This window comes from Manacus vitellinus, unplaced genomic scaffold, assembly GCF_001715985.3.
Source record: "Manacus vitellinus isolate BGI_N305 unplaced genomic scaffold, ASM171598v3 scaffold_26_pilon, whole genome shotgun sequence".
NCBI classification, from domain to species: Eukaryota; Metazoa; Chordata; class Aves; order Passeriformes; family Pipridae; genus Manacus; species Manacus vitellinus.
The window spans coordinates 10,199,450-10,216,682 of record NW_021939960.1 but is presented as its reverse complement, the minus strand read 5'-3'; the positions used below and the strand labels follow the sequence as shown (position 1 = coordinate 10,216,682).

Here is a 17,233-nt window from a genome sequence, read left to right as displayed (position 1 = left end):
GTGTGTCGTTTGCTAGCGAGGAGGCTGTTGTGATGCTCTTTTTTGTTGCCAAGGAAACAGAGCCCTGAACTCCTGTCTCTGCAGGCAGCAGCAGGAGGAGGAAAGGACGTTATTTCACTCCTGAGCTCAATTTGTAATTTTGACGTGGGATCAGGGACTGTGAATGGGTTGGGGCTGAGGGTCTCACTCGCAAGTTCACTTTCCAAATTGTGTGTCCTACCTCCCTACGTTTTTTGTGTGTTGAAATGCCCCTCCCTCAGGCTGGAGAAGTGGTGTGGGTGGCTGTTCACACACCCATCGATGGCACAGTTACCCAGAGTGAAATGGAGCCCTCAGAACACACTCAGTGATGGAAGGGGTTTGTACTTCTCTGACCTTGCCAGTACCATCTCGAGAAATCCCAAGGCCTCCTTCTTTCAGCCCCATTGTTAAATGTGAGAACAGAAGCAAGACCTGCAGGAATAAGAAGGCAGCGAGTGATGCAGACACAGGTGCTTTGTAAGCACATTGTCCTCTCCTGACCTTGTGTCTTTACTGTTGGGCAGTCTTTGCCTGCACATTTTGTAAAGAGATTCCCATTAAACATTGTGGTTTGTTTTTTTTTGTGGTTACATTAAAACTATTTTTTCATTCCTAAATACACACACTGCTCTTTAATGCGTGTTTGATCTCCTGAGCTGGCAGAGTTGCCTGCAAGACTGATGGTGGCTGTATCACAATTTCTTCATCTGTTCTCTTTTCTGCTCTCATAGTAGAGACAGATCAACAGGGTGCTCTATCCTTGCTCCCTCTCCAAAATGTATTTAGAAACATGTGGCACAAATCATGGGATTTTGGTGAACTTTTTGCCATGCCCACGTCACCTGCACACAGCCATCGCTTCTCACAGCGCTGTGCTGGTGGCTGTGTTACCCCTTGAGTGATTAACACAAACTCCATTCAATACTGTATTGAACACTGTGGTGTGTCTCTTCCTCACAAAGGACTGATTCTTCCTGCTTCTAGTGGTTGGTAATTGAGAAAAGTGGATTTTGGTATTGTTCCGAAAATGTATTAATCTGCTGCATTGATGGCTTTTTTTTTTCTCTAATCCTCAGTAATCTGCAGCCAGGCATGATATTTTGGTTGGTTTCCCACATTCTGCAGTATATTTCAGCAGAGATGAACACACTATGTCTGTTTTTCAGCTCTGGCCAAAGGGCTTTTTTATTCCCCTCTATTGGAAACTCAATACTCTGCTTAGACAAATGGTGAGCTGAATTTCCCAATGGGCTTCAAATAACCTGGGATGCTTTTATATCTGAGTGCTGCTTTTGTGCATGCAGGAAGCAGATGTAGGAGGCAGATATGTGTCTGCCATGTTCGTCTGTGGGAGAGCGTGTCACTCAGATGAGTTTGCATGTGTCTCCTTGGGGTTTGGGCTGTGAAAATTTTGCTTGATTATTTTTTTTTTTTTTTCTTAGGTGTCTGCTAGTTAAATTTCAGTGCCTCTCTTTTTGGTATTGGATGGTGTTTTCCATGTGTAGTGGCTCGACTTGTCACCAGTTGAAGATATTTATGATGTGTGATTGACAGAATTGTTTGCAATGAGACAAACTCACTTCGATTTCTTAGTCACCATGAATCACTTTACATTGTAAGCAACTGTTGCTCCTGTCCTGCTTCTGGGCACTGAAGCCTGACCCCCTCTAGCAGCTGTCCAGAGATGTTTGCAGCCAAATTACCATGATCATGAAGGGCAGAGTGCTCCCTTTTCACTCCACTCAAACAGACCTTGATCCTGGAAAGGGATCTATGTGGGAACCAGTATGAGTGCAATGGAGCCATTTGCAAAAGCAGAGTTCTTGTTCGTGGGCCTAAAGAGCTTTTGAACCAAGCTCTTCCCCAGGCTTTTTGGAAATGCAGCCACCCTCTGGGCTCACCCCTTTAGCATCACAGGTGTGCTACAAGCAGAGATGTTTGTACTGTTCTTTGTACCACTTGGGAAGGAAATAGTCCCTTTAGTGCAGCTGTACTGGGATGCAGTAGTTGACTGGTACAACAGACACTTCACAGCCTGTCAAAGGATGTTTCTGGGTGAGGCAAAGCAATGTGTAGAATTAGAGGGGAAAGACATGCTAGCTTGCTTCCTTTAACATTTGCTACAGGTATTTCATGAAAGCACCTTTGGTGAAGCCTGACACGTGTAGTTGTAGCATCTGGTGAAATTGTCTGGAATTAGGAACTGAGTGCCTGAAATTGTTTGACTTCTCTGGAAACCAGACCATCGGCTCCCCCTCTCTGCTTCCACAGTGGTTGAAATAATTGCTTCCAAATGGACACAAGTTATTAGGCAGTGTGTGTAATTAAAGTCAACTCCTTGTGAATTTGATCATTCATTTCCTTAAGGAAAATATGATGAAGTAATTACAACCCAAGCTAAACACAAATCAAATGCTATTCTAAGCGTGATTCTGCACCATGATTCTGGTTTATGAATGACTCCAGGGTTCTGTGGCTTTGTGCCTGTTAGGGAAATGTGGCTGTATTTTTAATTGTGTTTATAACGAGTGAACAAAAGGTTGCATGACTCATTCACTGTGCCAAAACTGTTGCTCTCTGTGCTCACACACACGTGGTCCCGACAAAGCCGCTCGCTCCTAAAAGAGCGTCAGTGGGACAGAAGAAAATGGAAAAATCTCATTAATAAATATGGCCTTGTCAGTTCCTACCCTCTGAATTTTGTCAGTACCAAAACTAAATTTTGCTTGCCTTAGCTGTGAATTTCAAGAAGGCAAATATTTCTTCAATACTTAAGCCTCTGTCCTGACCCTTTCCCCATCATTACTATGTAGCTGTACTTTCTAGTTTGAGCTAAATTTGGGAGAGAAGTGCGAGATGTGCAGACTCTAAAAATGCTGGAGAAGATGGCAGAGAGTAGAGAGAAAGACACAGACTAGTGCCTTTGGAAGAAAAGGTCTGATATTATATATCAGCTTAAAATTAACAGTCTGAGTGAAAGTAAACCACTGGAGCTGAGCATCCAGGGGGTGGAAAGGTGTGTCAGCTCCTCAGAGAAGTTTTGGTGGCTTCAGGAGGCTCATGACCTGAATCTCCTTCTGCAGTAGGAGAGCACAGCTTGGAAACAGTCTGCTGAAGTTATTTTGCCCACTGCTTGCTTCCCAGGAGTTATTGAGTACTTTGCCAGGAGGTACAGTCTGTGAGCAGGCGGGTTCAACAGGCTCAGGAAGGACACAGCCAAGTGTAGGCAGGGCAGCTCTTTCATCTCATGCCATCCTCCTCTACAATAGCTCCTTCCAGTTGATTTATTTTTGTGAATTCACCTCATTTTTGTGATCCTTTTCTAAATTGAGAGGTTTTCTGCAGCTCAGGCTCATTCATATTTCACAACCTGGACTTAAGCAACACCCTCAGAGTTATTAATAGCATGAGATGGATGGTAGAATTAGAACATCAGAGTGCTCTGGTTCAACTCACTTGTAATTAAGTAGACATCCTCACCTGGCCTTCACCCCTTTTATTGGTTAGCTGGAGGACTTCCAGCCACAGGGACATAAGTTGGTTCAACCTCTGGTTGACCTTGTGAATTAACAAGAAGAAAGCCCTGGGATGGCCCCAGCAGACAAACCAGTCCCCCACCTTTCTACTTCCATATTTTCCTGATGCCTTCATAGCTGGCAAAGTTCTAAGAGTCTGGAGCTGAGAACACATAAACCACCACTGGTTGTTGGTGCTGTGCCTGGCATTTCCCTCCGCTTTCTAGGGAATAAATATTACAGTGTAGTAGTTTAAATACATTATTTGCTATTGCTGTGCCAAAGGTACCTCTTCTCTGAGTACATCAGCTACACTTTCCTTGATTTGATGTATGTACTCAGGCTGCAGACCCCCGGGCTTTGCAGGTGGGCAGATGGCAGAGTGGAGTTAAGCTCTGGTGAGGCTTAAACCACAAAATCCAAGAAGCAGAAACATTGAATCCACTCCTTGCTGTACAGTCTGAATGTGTGGGTGTATATATATATCTCTGTGGTTAATTGCCTTATAAATATCATAGTAAGATTATATGTTTAAATCATCACCAGTTGCCCAGGCACAAAAGCAGCAGAAGATGAAGAGCCTGGGATGTGGGATGTGCCTGTCCCAGACGTGTGGCCATTCCAGGGAAAACTGGTGCAGCATCACCAGTTCTGTGCCTGTCTGTCCCTGGAGGCCTGGGCTGCAGACAGGGCAGTGCTCAGGTTTCATTGCTGGGCTGCTGGAGAAATGTTACAGCAGTGAATTTTCTGGATGGATGTGGACACTTCACTTAATCAGACTCTCCTGCAAAGCCTGGCAGATTAGGGGAAGAGAAAGGGGCAGTGTGTTCCACTCCCTTATAAAAATAAAAATGCAGAGCAGCCATCAGATGAAGCTATTTGGATCCTGCTGCTGCAAACAAAATAGAGACATGGAAAGAATTCTGAAGAGCTGGATCTAGCTGCAAAGTAGTTCCCATGAAATACTTGAAAGAAACGAACATTTTTGTTAGTGTTATGGTACTGTAACTTTTTTATAGTGAAAAGCTAAACAATTTTTTATGGTAGTCAGAAACTGTTTGAAAGTCCCTGACAGTGGAATATTATGTGTTTACCTTTTGGCTGTTTGCTTTCTCTCTTTTGTTGATGGAGGAAAAAAAATCTCAAAGTGATTTTTCCTGGCTACATGTTTGTTGCAGAACTTTTTCTTTAGACATTTTTAAACAAAAAAATTTGGCCATTGATTTTTTTTTTTTATGTAGATGAATTATCAAAAAGGTCAAAATTAAAAATAGTACCATGGGAACTATTTGGTTTTAACCTCAAAAGGAGCAGAGAAAATATACCACATTGGAGCCTTTGGAGAAAGGAAGCAAAACTGATGCTTTACCAGTACCCCAGCCAAGCTCCAAGAGGTGGTAACATCTACTGGGGGTGGAGACTTGCTTAAATACAGCTGGATTTAAAACCAAACTGCAGCTCAGACCAGCTTGGAGGAGACAGTGCTGGTTTAAAGGGGTTGAGGAGTTGGGATCTGGGCTGGGTTGTGACAGAAGGAAGGGAAGGCAGCCTTGGAGGCTGCTGTCAGGTGCCAGCATAATAAAAATAACCCTGTGAATGATTTTTGGTCCTCTTCTAGTGGTGAAGGGGAAGAACAAAAAATTCTGGGTTCGGGGGGAGTTGGTTTGACGTCCACACGAGTGTCAGCACTGCTGGTGTGGATGAGGACAGGCCGGGTTGAACTCTGGGATGAGAGAATGCTTTTTTGTGGCCCAGGAGCAGTGGGACATGTTGGTGACTGTGCTACAGTGGGAATTCAGTGCTGTCCCACTGGCATCTTCATAGGCTGCCCATGCAGACTGGGTGTCCTGGTCCTGCTCTGCATTCAGCTGGGGTTGGTAGCTATAACAGCAATGCAAATAGTTGTGAATTTTACTGTTTTCTGGCTGTCACAAGAAGAATTGATTGAACTTTCCTAACCCTGTGAATGTACTTAAGCTGCACAGATTAAGAATTGACATGTTGAAACACTTTTTTTTTCTATCCCATAGAAGATTCTGTGCTTAATTTGGAAAGAAAGGGTGTGATTTTATTGGTGTCTGAAACTGGGACAAGGGGAATGAAGCAAACAGCCTGATTAGTGCCCCTGCTTATCCCCAGCCATTTTCTGTCATTCTGGTGGATTACTCAGGCTGTGATGATAGCCTGGCATGTTCTGGAGCACAGTACAAACTGCCTCTCTTTAGGTGCTCATAATTCACACTCCATTAGGATGTTGATGTAGGGAATGCTTGGCAGGATGTCAGAGCTTGCCGGGCATGATGAGATTGAGTTCATCTCATTAAACTGCATTCTGAAGTGACAATCCACTATTTATATTTTTATTTTTTTTCCCACAGCAGCAGCAGCCCCTTTAGGAGAGCAGCATGGCTTGCTCTGAACAGAGATGTCCAAGGGATGCCCCCCTGTCCAAGGGCCTGTGCTGCCCACCCCCACACAGCCTCGTGTGCCAGGCTGGCACAGGTGTTGGATGTTCACACAAGGCTGTGGGAAGACTTTTCCTTTTTTTTTTTTTTTATCCCCCTGTGAAGCTGAACAATGGAATTCTTTTATTCATCTTGGAGTTGATTCATGGCACACAAATCTTAGCGCGTGTCATAGAGAGTCAGCATCTGACTAAACAGAAAAAAAGCCCCAACTCTTTAGTTCTAAATCCTTTAGGAACAACAGTGCAGTGACAAAGTTTGAAGCAGAGAAGTGAAAGCGTTGGCTCTTTTCTCAGAATGTCTGAAAATAAGTAGGAGGTGAAATGGTCAGTGCTTCAGCAGTCTCATGGGGTGCTGTGCTGAGGCTCCCACTGCTGCTTTTTGCCCACAGACATGCCAAAGACCAGCTGTTTGACCTGGGGACCTTCTTCCTAATCTCAGCAGGTGATAATATAAAGATGGGTGTTTGGTGTTTTCCCTTCTTCGTTTTTCAGCCCCAAACTGACCTGGATCATCTTTTTTCAGGGTCAGGTCTTCATGGGGAAGGAAGAAAGAATCAACTCTTTGACCCTAAGAATGAAGTTCATAGCTGTGGAAAATGGAAGGGTTTGTGAGTCCGTGTTTGAGCCAAGGATAGAGCAGGCAGGTTTGGTGTGAGCCCGGGGGAGTTAGCTCAGGGCAGATCTCTGCAGGCAGTCAGGTCCTGTCCTGTCTCTGCTTTTGCTTTCTATGTGATGTACAACATGCTCTGAAGGCTGCATTGACTCTGCTAGATGGGTTTTTCTGTGTTCCCTTGCTGGAGTTGTCAGTTCTTTGTGTTTCATAAGCGCAGGTCTGTATTTTGGAGGTTTGTCTGTCTTTCCACGTGCTGAGGAACCCAGGTGTGAAGCAGAGAGCAGAGTCTGCCCAGGTTGATGCCCTGCAGCATGTACAGATGGGAATCACTGCACACTGCTTGGCTTGGGCAAGAAAAGCAATAGGAATGCAGTCTCCCAAGCTCAAGCTTGGAGTAATCTTTCCTGGAAAATATGAAGCGTTATATTTTCCAAAGCTTTGCAATAGGAACAAATGGAAGTAAACATCCAACTGATTTCCCTTCCTGATTTTTTTCCCCTTGTGTCTCCTTGTGAAGTTTGGGAAGAGATAAAAGGTAACCATGATGTTTGGCCAGACCCTTGGTGCGTTTTGGGTGGCCTTTGTTGGTGCCACATGCCCATGTGCTTTGCATGCCACTGTGTTCACTGCTTGGAAGCAACTGGGTAATTTAGGAGCAAAGCTGATTGAGTTAAAATCCAGTCAATTCCTAATCTCAGGGTTAAATCAATATCAATTAATTCTAAAGGACGGGAGGGTCTGTAGCACATGCCTCGTGCTGGTTTCATTTTGTTCTGGTAGGATCCAGTGAACTGCACAAACATGGAGGAGAAAATTGAAAACAAAGTGGAAAAGAGAAGGATGGTACCAAGTATTGGGTGGGGAAAAGGAAGTGACGAGTGGAGATAGTGTAAGATAACAGTGGAAGGGACATGCTGCCCTTAGAATGTCATTAATAAACAGCTGCTGTAGAGAAATTCTGTGTAGGAGTAATAATTACATAAACATGACCTTGTGATGAGCAATTGCAGAGCTCATGAAGATTTTTCAAGACCTGACAGTCTCTGAGCATGGAGAGCCCTGTCAGCAGCAGAGAGAAAGGTCTTCCAAGAGTCATGTGTTGGAGTGGGCAGAAGTGGTGACTCTTTCCTTGAGGGGAGAGAAGGGGGCAGTGCCACTCTTATGTCTCCCTCCCCCATGATTTAAGGCAAAGACAGTTCTAGGTGGCATCATCCTTGAGAAGAGCTGCCCTCAGTGTGTGGGCAGCTGGAAGTTCAGTTAAGGAAGGGAAGTCTCCAAAGGATGCTCTGCTCTGCACAGGGCACCTGCACGGTCACCTTGCCTTCCACACAACCCAGTAGTGAACCAGGAGAACTTTGGCTTAGTTGGTCTGATGTCACTCACAGACAGAATTAGGGGAAAGATGATAATGAGATCTAATTAATAATGAACAAGAGGATAGAATATAATTAATATCAGTCAAAAAGAATTTAGGGAAAATGGGTCTTGTGAAAAACTTTTTTCTCCCAAGTTCTTGAAGAAGCAGGTAACTGGGTAAATGTGATAAGTATGTAGGGGTTTTGTCCTAGAACAACGTGACCCTAAAAAATGTGATCATGATAAACAGATTAAAAACATATTTCACATTTCAAAAAGCAGTTGTCAAGGAAAAGCCTCAAAGGCAGGAGGCTCTTTTGAAGGCCTGGTGCTGTTCAGTGTTTTCATTTGATTTGGAGCAAGCATAAGCTTAAACCTCACTAAATTCACAGGCAATATGCACATTAGAGGTGAATAGTATTGGGGGTGGGAGAGCTGTATAGAGCTGTGTGGAGTTTTGCTTGCTTTCTCTTCAAATAAAATTCATTTACTTACATATTTCTTAATATAATGTTCTCCAAGGTCGTACCAGCAGGACAGGCAGAGACTGCACAGCCTCCAGGTGAGGTGTGATGTGACCAAGAGCTTACTGTGGCCTTGGGTCATGCCAGCAGAAGCAGTGAAGACGAGAGTACAAGCTGATTTTTACCTTGTGTACGTGTTTCTGCACTGAAATGCAGACTCCAGTTCTGCTGTGCGGGTTCTCAAAAGGATGTTTAAAACCTGGGGAGGCCATAAAAAAGGCTCAAGACCAGGAGAAAAAAAAAAAGACAGAGCATAAGAGACATAAAGATCTCAGTCTGTTTAACTTGTCAGAATAAGATTGAGAGATAACTCAACTGCACTGCAGAAAAGTCTCTATGGTGAGAACACAAAGCACAGAGGAGAAGGGCACTAAAAAAACTGATGGGTGAAAGCTGAAATCAGGCAAACTTAAGTCACATCTCTAAATGTCAGGTAGTAAAATAAACTGTGCAGGCAAATGGCAGATTCTTCATCTCTCTATATCTTCAGATCCAGAGTGGATAGTGCTGTAGAAGATATTCTCCAGCCAAACATAAATTGTTTGGCTGAACGGAGCAAAACCTAAGCTCCTGTCAACACTGAGAACTTGGCAAAGTGACTGCTGGGCCCTTCTGGCTCTTGGCATTAGAGAGGTGCTGTGTCTCTTCATCCTGGATCTTTGACCAAAAAATTTCTCCTTCCCAAGGTCATCCTAAAGGAAAATCTGCTCTTCAGTGATGTGTTGCACTGCAGGCCTGATTGACTGCTTAACCTTTGTTGTTTACTGCTGAACTGGGAAAGGAGCAGGGAATAAATCTGGTGACGCTGCAGAAAACGTCGATACCACTCTTACTTGTTCAGATACTGCCAGCTAATTAAGACAAATGATTTTGCCAGGCAACACCCACGTAGATGCATCTCATTTACCCCCTGATTTGCAAAGGTGTCAGAGCACAAAGATTTCAGGTAAGGGAGGGGGCACAGCCCCGATGTGATGCTCCACACTGACCAGAGAAGGTTACTGGTAGGTGACTGTTGCTTGTGGAATATTTTTGGCCTGCAGGTGCTGCTTGGTCCATATTTCTTTCCCTTCTGCATGGACCCTTTCCAGGTGTGCTACTCCCAATGTGCCCTTCTCTCCCAGCTCAGGGGTGCAAAAAAAAATGCTGACTGAGATAAAGTTTGACAAAAGAGTTTATGTGGGTAGTTTGGGAATTTACATCTTATGGCATCTCTGGGGCTTATGCTGATCCCTTACCATGTTTCAGTCTTGCCTCTGGCTGCAATGGTTTGGGGTCTTGCCTTTTTGGCAAAACAAATTTCTCCCCTTCTGCTAAAGGAAAACTTCTGGCAAAAAGAGACTACAAGGGGATGAAAGGTTGAAGAAACCTTTCTCCAGAATAAGGGATGCAGGAGTTGCTGTGCATTTCTGGAAAAAGAGGGAGGAACAAAGGATTCTTGTCATCTGTTCCTGTTGTTTAGTTTTCCAGAGTTTCTCCATTATACTTTTTTTAATAAGAATATCCATGTGCCATAGCTGTAAAAGCAATCAGGTGTGCTAGAAAACCACCCACTCATAGACAGCCAGCAGTGAAAGCTGAACTTGCCCCATGCCAACTGGATCATCTCTGGCACAGTTCCCTGGTGCTGCCCTTCCTTGGGTTTGGACCCTTCTGCTTTAAGCCCCTGGCTTTGAATCTGGAGATGTCTGGTAGAAAGCAGCAAGCACCTTGGGTTGTTCCAAAGCCTTGCTCTGTCCCAGGTCTCTCATTTGTTGCCAGCTGTGGATGAATAGTCCTTTAAGCTGGAATGCCTCCAGGCACGTCTCGGTAGATTGGGGAAATAAGAGGGTTTTTTAAGCAGATGTTGCATAGCTGGGCAACGGGGCATCTTTAATTTGTTTCCTGCATTTGTGTCATTTGCTGTCTGACGCTGGCTGCCAGCAGGACTGACCTGGAGGGGCAGGAGGATGAGTGTTCTGAGTGCACACGTGAAGGGGGGGGCATTGGTGCGTGCAGATGACTAAAAGATTGTTTGTGGAGGTGAATGTGAGAGACAAATTCAATGGACCATCGCGTGTGCCCGCAAGGCTGTGGGATGCTCCCAGAAAGGAACCTGCAGACCCCATCAGAGGCTCCAGTGAGCTGTACAAGGCTTTAGAAGGTGCATCAGAGGGAGCTGCTCTGCAGTGGTTGGGGGAATAGGCACGACCATTTCGCAGGGCTTTGCTTTTGTTGATGCCCACATTGTTACTCTTGCCTGAAGGTTTGGGTTTTGAAAGCACATGAAAAATATGTTTTACGTTTGTGTGACTTCCTGATTTATACAATGTGCTTTGTAATTGCTCAAGGCACACAAACAATACAAACTGTAGTTAATGTTAACCCAGAACATGCACATTCCATCCCCTTAGCCTATAGGGACATGCATACACGTGCTGCACCATATGTGGGGACAGCAGCTGGTGCAGAGCCCTGGGGCCAACACATTTACCCAGTTGGAAACTTAATGATACTAGAAGAAAAGGTACTTTATAGCTGTATTTATAGGAGAATTTTTGTCTTTGCATTTCAGTGTAGATATAATTTGAGAAGTAGGATAGGAAGGATTTCTGGTGTCTTACTGAAAGTGCCTGTTCACACCAAGATCTAAAGAAAAGTATTTTAGGTCAAGCAGACTGCTACACAAATAACAGAGATCTGCAGATTTTAGACAGGTTCTTACAGATACCCTTGTATTTCCAAAGTAGTTTGGAAAGTGATACACAAGAAGTTATACCTGAATATGAGGAAGAACTTTACTGTGTGGGTGACTCAGCATTGGATCAGGTTGCCTAGAGCAGTTGTGGAGTCTTGGTCACTGGAGATATTGAAGAACCATCTGGACACCATCCTGTGGTCTAAGACAATCCTGCTTGACCAGGGAGGTTGGACCAGATGACCCACTGTGGTCCCATCTAACCTTATCCATCCTGTGATTCTGTGAAAGAATTGTTTTCTTTAATATTTGGGGACCCTGAGTTCTCTAGACTCAGTTTCTTCTCCAGGGGTGGTCCTCAAACAGCTGGTGGGTTTGGGAGAGCGGTGTGGATCAGAGGTTTGTTGCCTGAATCCACATTAATGGCCAGGCATCTTTAGAGGATTTAGATAATTCTGCTTTGTTCAGAAAACTTGTAGCAGATGTGTTTCAGGATGAGTGCTCTACGTAGGATGAAATCTGGAGCTTCCTAACACCAGCTACAGCAATTAATAGTAATGGTATTCATTACATATTCATTACATAACTTGGTTTGTTCTGGGAAACAGACTGCTAGAGATGGAGGATGAAAATAGCAGCTGTTAATTTCAGAGGGCTGAGCCTCTGAAGACTGCACCCAGGAGGAACCAGAACCTACTTAATTCCCTTTATGCTGTAGCCGAGGGCGTCTACCAAGGGGAATAGTCCTCTCCAGGGTTTTCCACTGCTGGTGGCTTTCTGGTGCCACCAGGGAACATTTTGCCTGTGCCCAACTATTCCCCTGTAGCCCGTCTGGAAGGGCTGCTACCTTCACAGCCCCTCTGGTGCTGCCTGGCCTTTTCCTCCCCTCTGCTCCAGGACCTGCCACTCTTTGGTGGCAGCAACAGGGGATTTGGGAAGGGCTTTGAGGCAGGGTCCAGCTGTGCACCTCAGCTGTGCCCGTGGTTACCACTGCTGCGTTCCCTGCCCGGGCAGCTCTGGGTGTAGCCAACTGGAGTGCATGCCAGCTCCATGGATAGTTGTTTGGTACAAATGGTTGGAGCAGGTAAGGTGGAGTGTATGCTTTGAGTATCTTCTGGGCCCTGGCTTGGTGGAGCACCGAGTCTGTTCCAGATGTGACTGGGAGCTGCTGAAGGACCGAGTAAGGAAACACTGTCTGACAGCAAAGTACTGCCAGATACCAGGCTGGTCTTTTGAAAGACCTTCTCTGCTTCTCCTTGGCTCTGTCATCGCAAAAGGCTCTAGGAACAGAGGCTGACTGCCTTTTCTCCCCTTGTGCTCCTAGACGGCGATGGTCGGAGGCTGAAGGGAGCCATCCAGAGGAGCACAGAGACCGGGCTGGCTGTGGAAATGCCCAGCAGGACCGTCCGTCAGGCCAGCCACGAGTCCATCGAGGACAGCATGAACAGCTATGGATCAGAGGGAAAGTAAGTCATCAAAAGAGAGCTGGGTAATCACTCGTGGGATGCACTGTCCTTATACCTATTAATTTCCCTGCAGCATGATGGATGGTGTGTTCTTCTGACTTGCTTATGCTGCAGGTGTACTGCCCATTCAATTAGAGCAGATCTCTCTGCAGAGCTGGCATGTCCTTTAGCTGTTTATATACTTTTTTTAGTGTCCTCATTATTCTGAGCTGAAGCAGATACCCATTACTTTTAACCACTTTGCCTTTAGAAGGATGATTCAGGGTGAATAGCCGAGGCTCATTACTGGTATTAAATTATAAGCCAGTAGTTTCTAATATTACACAATAGTTATGCATTTCCTCTGTTTCAAAATAGCCCTTTGGTTTGGGGCAGGGGGAGGTGTCAAGGTGCTGAAAAGGGTCAGAGTAACAATGCATTATGGCACATAGCAAAATCATATCAAAATACATATTTAGAAGCCTGTGTATACTTTGGTAACAAGCTTTATTTTATTTCATTTGAGTTCGTGTCCTAAAAGAACGTGTTGCAGAAAATGTTTTTGACCCCGTAAAAAGTTAAGACACACTTTGTTGCATTTAGGCTTTATACCAGAATGCAAAGCAGGAGTCTTTAGACCAGAACTTTGGGAACTGACTTGTCTCCAATTCTGGTTTTTGTATTTGCATTATTTGAAGCCATATATGGAGATTTTATTAATTTTATTAAGATGACCATTCATGGGAACGTTTGGAAGCAAAAAAACCCACAGTATTTAAAAAAGAAGGCGAAATATACCACCAGAGTCTGTGCTTCTAGATGTGAGGCCAGAATGTTTGTATACCTAAAATGTGCTCTGTTTAGGCCAAGTTTCACACTTGACATTGCTCTGTACACTCACTCTAGTCCTGTGTGGTACTCCAAGTACACTGTACAGCTAAAATGCTGGGATAGTCCAAAGGCACTCTCAATTAATGTGATTCTGGTGTTAAATAAGTAACAGCCTGTAAATTAAGAGAGACTTTCTTTAGCTTTGGAAGTAGGCTAATCCTGGAAAGGCATCATAGATCTGTGCTGAAGGTTCAAAATAGTAATGAGGCACAAGCTGCGATAGCAATCTTGTCACTCCAAAGCTGTGATGTACCTTATCTCTTCTGTGAGCTGCTGTCTCCAGGGAAATATTCTGCTACACCAGCACAGTCCTGTGGCTTGGAGTTCTGCCTCTGCTACTTGTTGCAGGGGATTAGTGATTAAGTTCAGTCCCTTGGCAATGCAGGGCAAGAATCTGCCTTCATGCAGAGCAGAATTCTTTCCTTTTTCTATTTACACAGCTTACCCTCCTGGGAAAGGGTTTAATTCCTTGCATGGTCTGTGTCCTGTCATTGCATATGCTGGCTGCTTTCATTAGGCTTTCCTGGGGGGAGATTATCTCTGCCAACAAACTATTGCACCCGTACAAATGCTGCCTCACCCTGAAGGCAGGTGACATGTCGCTGTCAGCTCGGCAGAGAAAGGGAAACCCTGCCTTGCAGTCCAAATGTCTTTATTAGAACAAGCCCAACATTTGGTATTCCAGCCTCCAGCGCTGCCAGAACATCCTTGCCAGCGCCTCTGCCAGGGATGGGATAGTTTCTTCTCTTACTTCTCTGAAAAGTGTGATTAAGTGGTTCCTGGATGCTTTGTTCCTAGGTGGGATAATTAATCTCTTCTGGGAAGCCGGTGGGAATTGCAGCTATCTGTCTGAGCCACGAGTGATAAGCAAACAGGGCTGAGAATACAAAGAACTAAGAGGGCTCAATTCTCTTGAAACATGGTGGGAGGGGAGTTTCTCTGCTTTCTTTTCCTGCAGCAAAGAATGGGATTGTTTGGGGAATAGCTTTGAGGAACAGAAATGTGTTCTCCTAAATCAGATTTCTCTTGACCTCTCTCATTTGCTGTAGCTGTCTTCCCGGGGAGGCAAAATGAAGGTTCATATATCTTGGTTAGCTGTGGCAAGTTTACTTTCTTTCTAATAAAAGCTGGGTTTCTGACTGATGCAGATACTCCCAGGTCAGAGACAGTTTTCACCAGTGAGTGTCGAAAGCCTGGTTTTCAGCAAGACAAGCCTGCCCTAGTTCTTCCCACCTGAACATCCCTTCCGTGTGTTTGCACCTGGAAGAAGATGAATTCAGTACCTCATCTTCCAAGAGGACTTGTTTCTCAACTTCTCTATGTTTTTATAATCCCTTTCAATTTAAAGACTAAAAGAACAACTTCCAAAGGTGGCACACTGAAATGAGCAAAGATCTGGTGTATCTGTGCTGCAGGAGGCCCAAATACCTGCCCTCAGCCACACAAAATGCTTTTAGTAAGCGATGCTGACTGACTGCTTTCATGTTTGTTGCAGCTGCTCCAGCTGCTCTGTACCTGTGCAAGGTATCACACCTAAGAATTTTCTGAAATGCATAATTTTGAGCAATGCTGATTTCATGTGAACACCAGAGCACACAAAATCCAGGTGGTTTTGTTTGTTTGCTTTTTTTTATGGAGAGCATAATATGCAGGGGTATACCTCTCAGGTATGCTAGGCCCTCCTTCAACAAAATAATCCCTTTACCTGAAGATGAAGTATATAGAAGATTAACTGGTATGGAAGATGCATCTCTTGGAATTTAAGCTCATACAACATGCCAGTAAGTGCTCACAGTGTGAACACGCTGCTTCATGTAATTTTTTGCCAACCTTATTACCCAGGTTTTACATTGCATAGTGGTTCTGCACTAGTATAGGAAATTAATATAATAAAACTCAAGGCAGGTTTTTGTGGAAGGGAAAGTAGGTATTTATTCTAAACACAACTGTTTTCAGTCATTACCTTGTCTGGGTTTCACTCACTCACGCTCTCACCACCCCATGCAGGCACCAAGCCTCGTGCATCCAGGGCTGTAGCCAGGATGGATTGTGTGCTGCAGGGAGGACCAGGAACACCATCTGTCAAGCCCTTGCTGTGTCTGCTGAGTTGTTCTTCACAACAGACTGGCTCTTGGACTATTTTTTTTTCTTACACTTTCTAGGACTTACCTGCTATTTTGGAGTGATCTTCCACCTCGGGGTCTTGCTCTCTTTGATCTCAAGCAGCACTGACACCTTTTTGTTCCCTTGTTTGGGGGATCTTTATGGCTACAGTCTGCCCTCAGACAGGCTGTGGAAGTGATGTGCTCTCTAACCTGGTTGTCCTTCTCCTGTCATTGAAGGACAGATCTGCTGCTGACAGGTTGGTTGTGCTTTCACACACACACAGCTGTTTCCATTCGTAGTTCATCCAGACCAATCTTAGCACTGGTTACAAATCTCTACAGCAGTGAGTATTTTCTTCAGTGACTATATATCTAAAAATTTGCTTGAGAGAACAGTTATGCACTGTAGCAAGTGCCTATCGGGTGGTTTCAGGACACCAAGATTACTGCAAGGATACAATTCCGAATATAGGAATAACTCACAAACAACCCCCTGAGATTCAGCAGAGATCTCAGCTCCATCCTGGCTCTTGCACGATCTACATCTTGTTTTGGCTGGGTTTTGCTGCAGCTGCACGACACCATGTACAGCATTCAGAAAGCAATAGATTCTGGACTTGCGTGTAACTCATCCCTGCCAACCACTTTTCTTTCTGAAAATGGAGCAGAAAGACAAAAATGGACCTGGAACAAAAGCCTGCTAGCTGCCATAGTGCCTAGTGAGTTGTACTCATAGCGTTTTTGTTCTTGCTGGCTACTGCTGAGATGATTAAGTTATGGAGAGCTCAGGTGATTTTTACCTTAGAAAAGCACAGCAGGGGGTGACTGGCAAGGCCTTAGAGGATTGTTCTTGTACTATCTGAGACGAATGTGCCTGTCCAGCAAGGAGGCATCTTGTCAGCCATATCATCTCTCTCCAGCCCGAGCCCTGTCTGAAGGCCCTGTTGTGACAAAGACAGGAGGGAGAGGACAGCCTGGCATGTGTGCTGCCAGCATGGGAATCTTGAGCCCCTCAGCTTTCTTCTGTCTTGTGCTGTTCCTGCAGGCTTGTACCAGTTCTCTCACTGGGCATATGGGGCTGGTGTGAAGCAAAGCTGGGACTTGGGCTGGGAGAACTGCCTGCCCTCTGCTTCACTGTGGAGCAATAAATACAAGGAAGCTGGAGGAAATAGTGACCTGGCTTCTAACTTCACTTTCCTTCACCAAAAGTCATCCGTTGCCATTCAAGAATGATCAAAAGACCTGATTCCTAAACACATCATTCAACAAATTCTCACTGCAGCTATTCACTGAATGTTTCTTCCTTGACATCCAAAGCCAGGGGACTTCTAGACTCTTTTACAGCAGATTATCTTTGGCACTCTTCTTTTATCCAAGTCCTTTTAAAAAATGTAATGAAAGGTGGTGTTAATACAGTTCAGGCTATAAGAAATCAATGCCTTTCGAGATGGTAACCAGGAAAGGAGTAGGGATTGTTTCTGTAATACATCAAGAAATTCATCAGCCTGTTGAGCAACAACATAACCTTTTGTGCTGGTAAAGCTTGAGTAGCACAGCTTGGAAAGGGTGTGACCTTGAGAGCTGTAGTTACAGCAATAAATGGCTGTGAATCCCACCTT

The 17,233-nt window shown here is 44.7% G+C and overlaps 1 protein-coding gene across 1 annotated transcript in view; it reads left to right on the top strand.

Annotated features, from left to right (window-relative positions):
• RIMS4 (regulating synaptic membrane exocytosis 4) overlaps nt 1–17,233 on the top strand; it is a 52,291-nt gene that overhangs the window by 18,069 nt on the left and 16,989 nt on the right. The window contains exon 2 of the mRNA XM_029960370.1: nt 12,498–12,639. Coding sequence (XP_029816230.1) covers nt 12,498–12,639 — 142 coding nt within the window. The remainder of the gene's footprint in view (nt 1–12,497; nt 12,640–17,233) is intronic.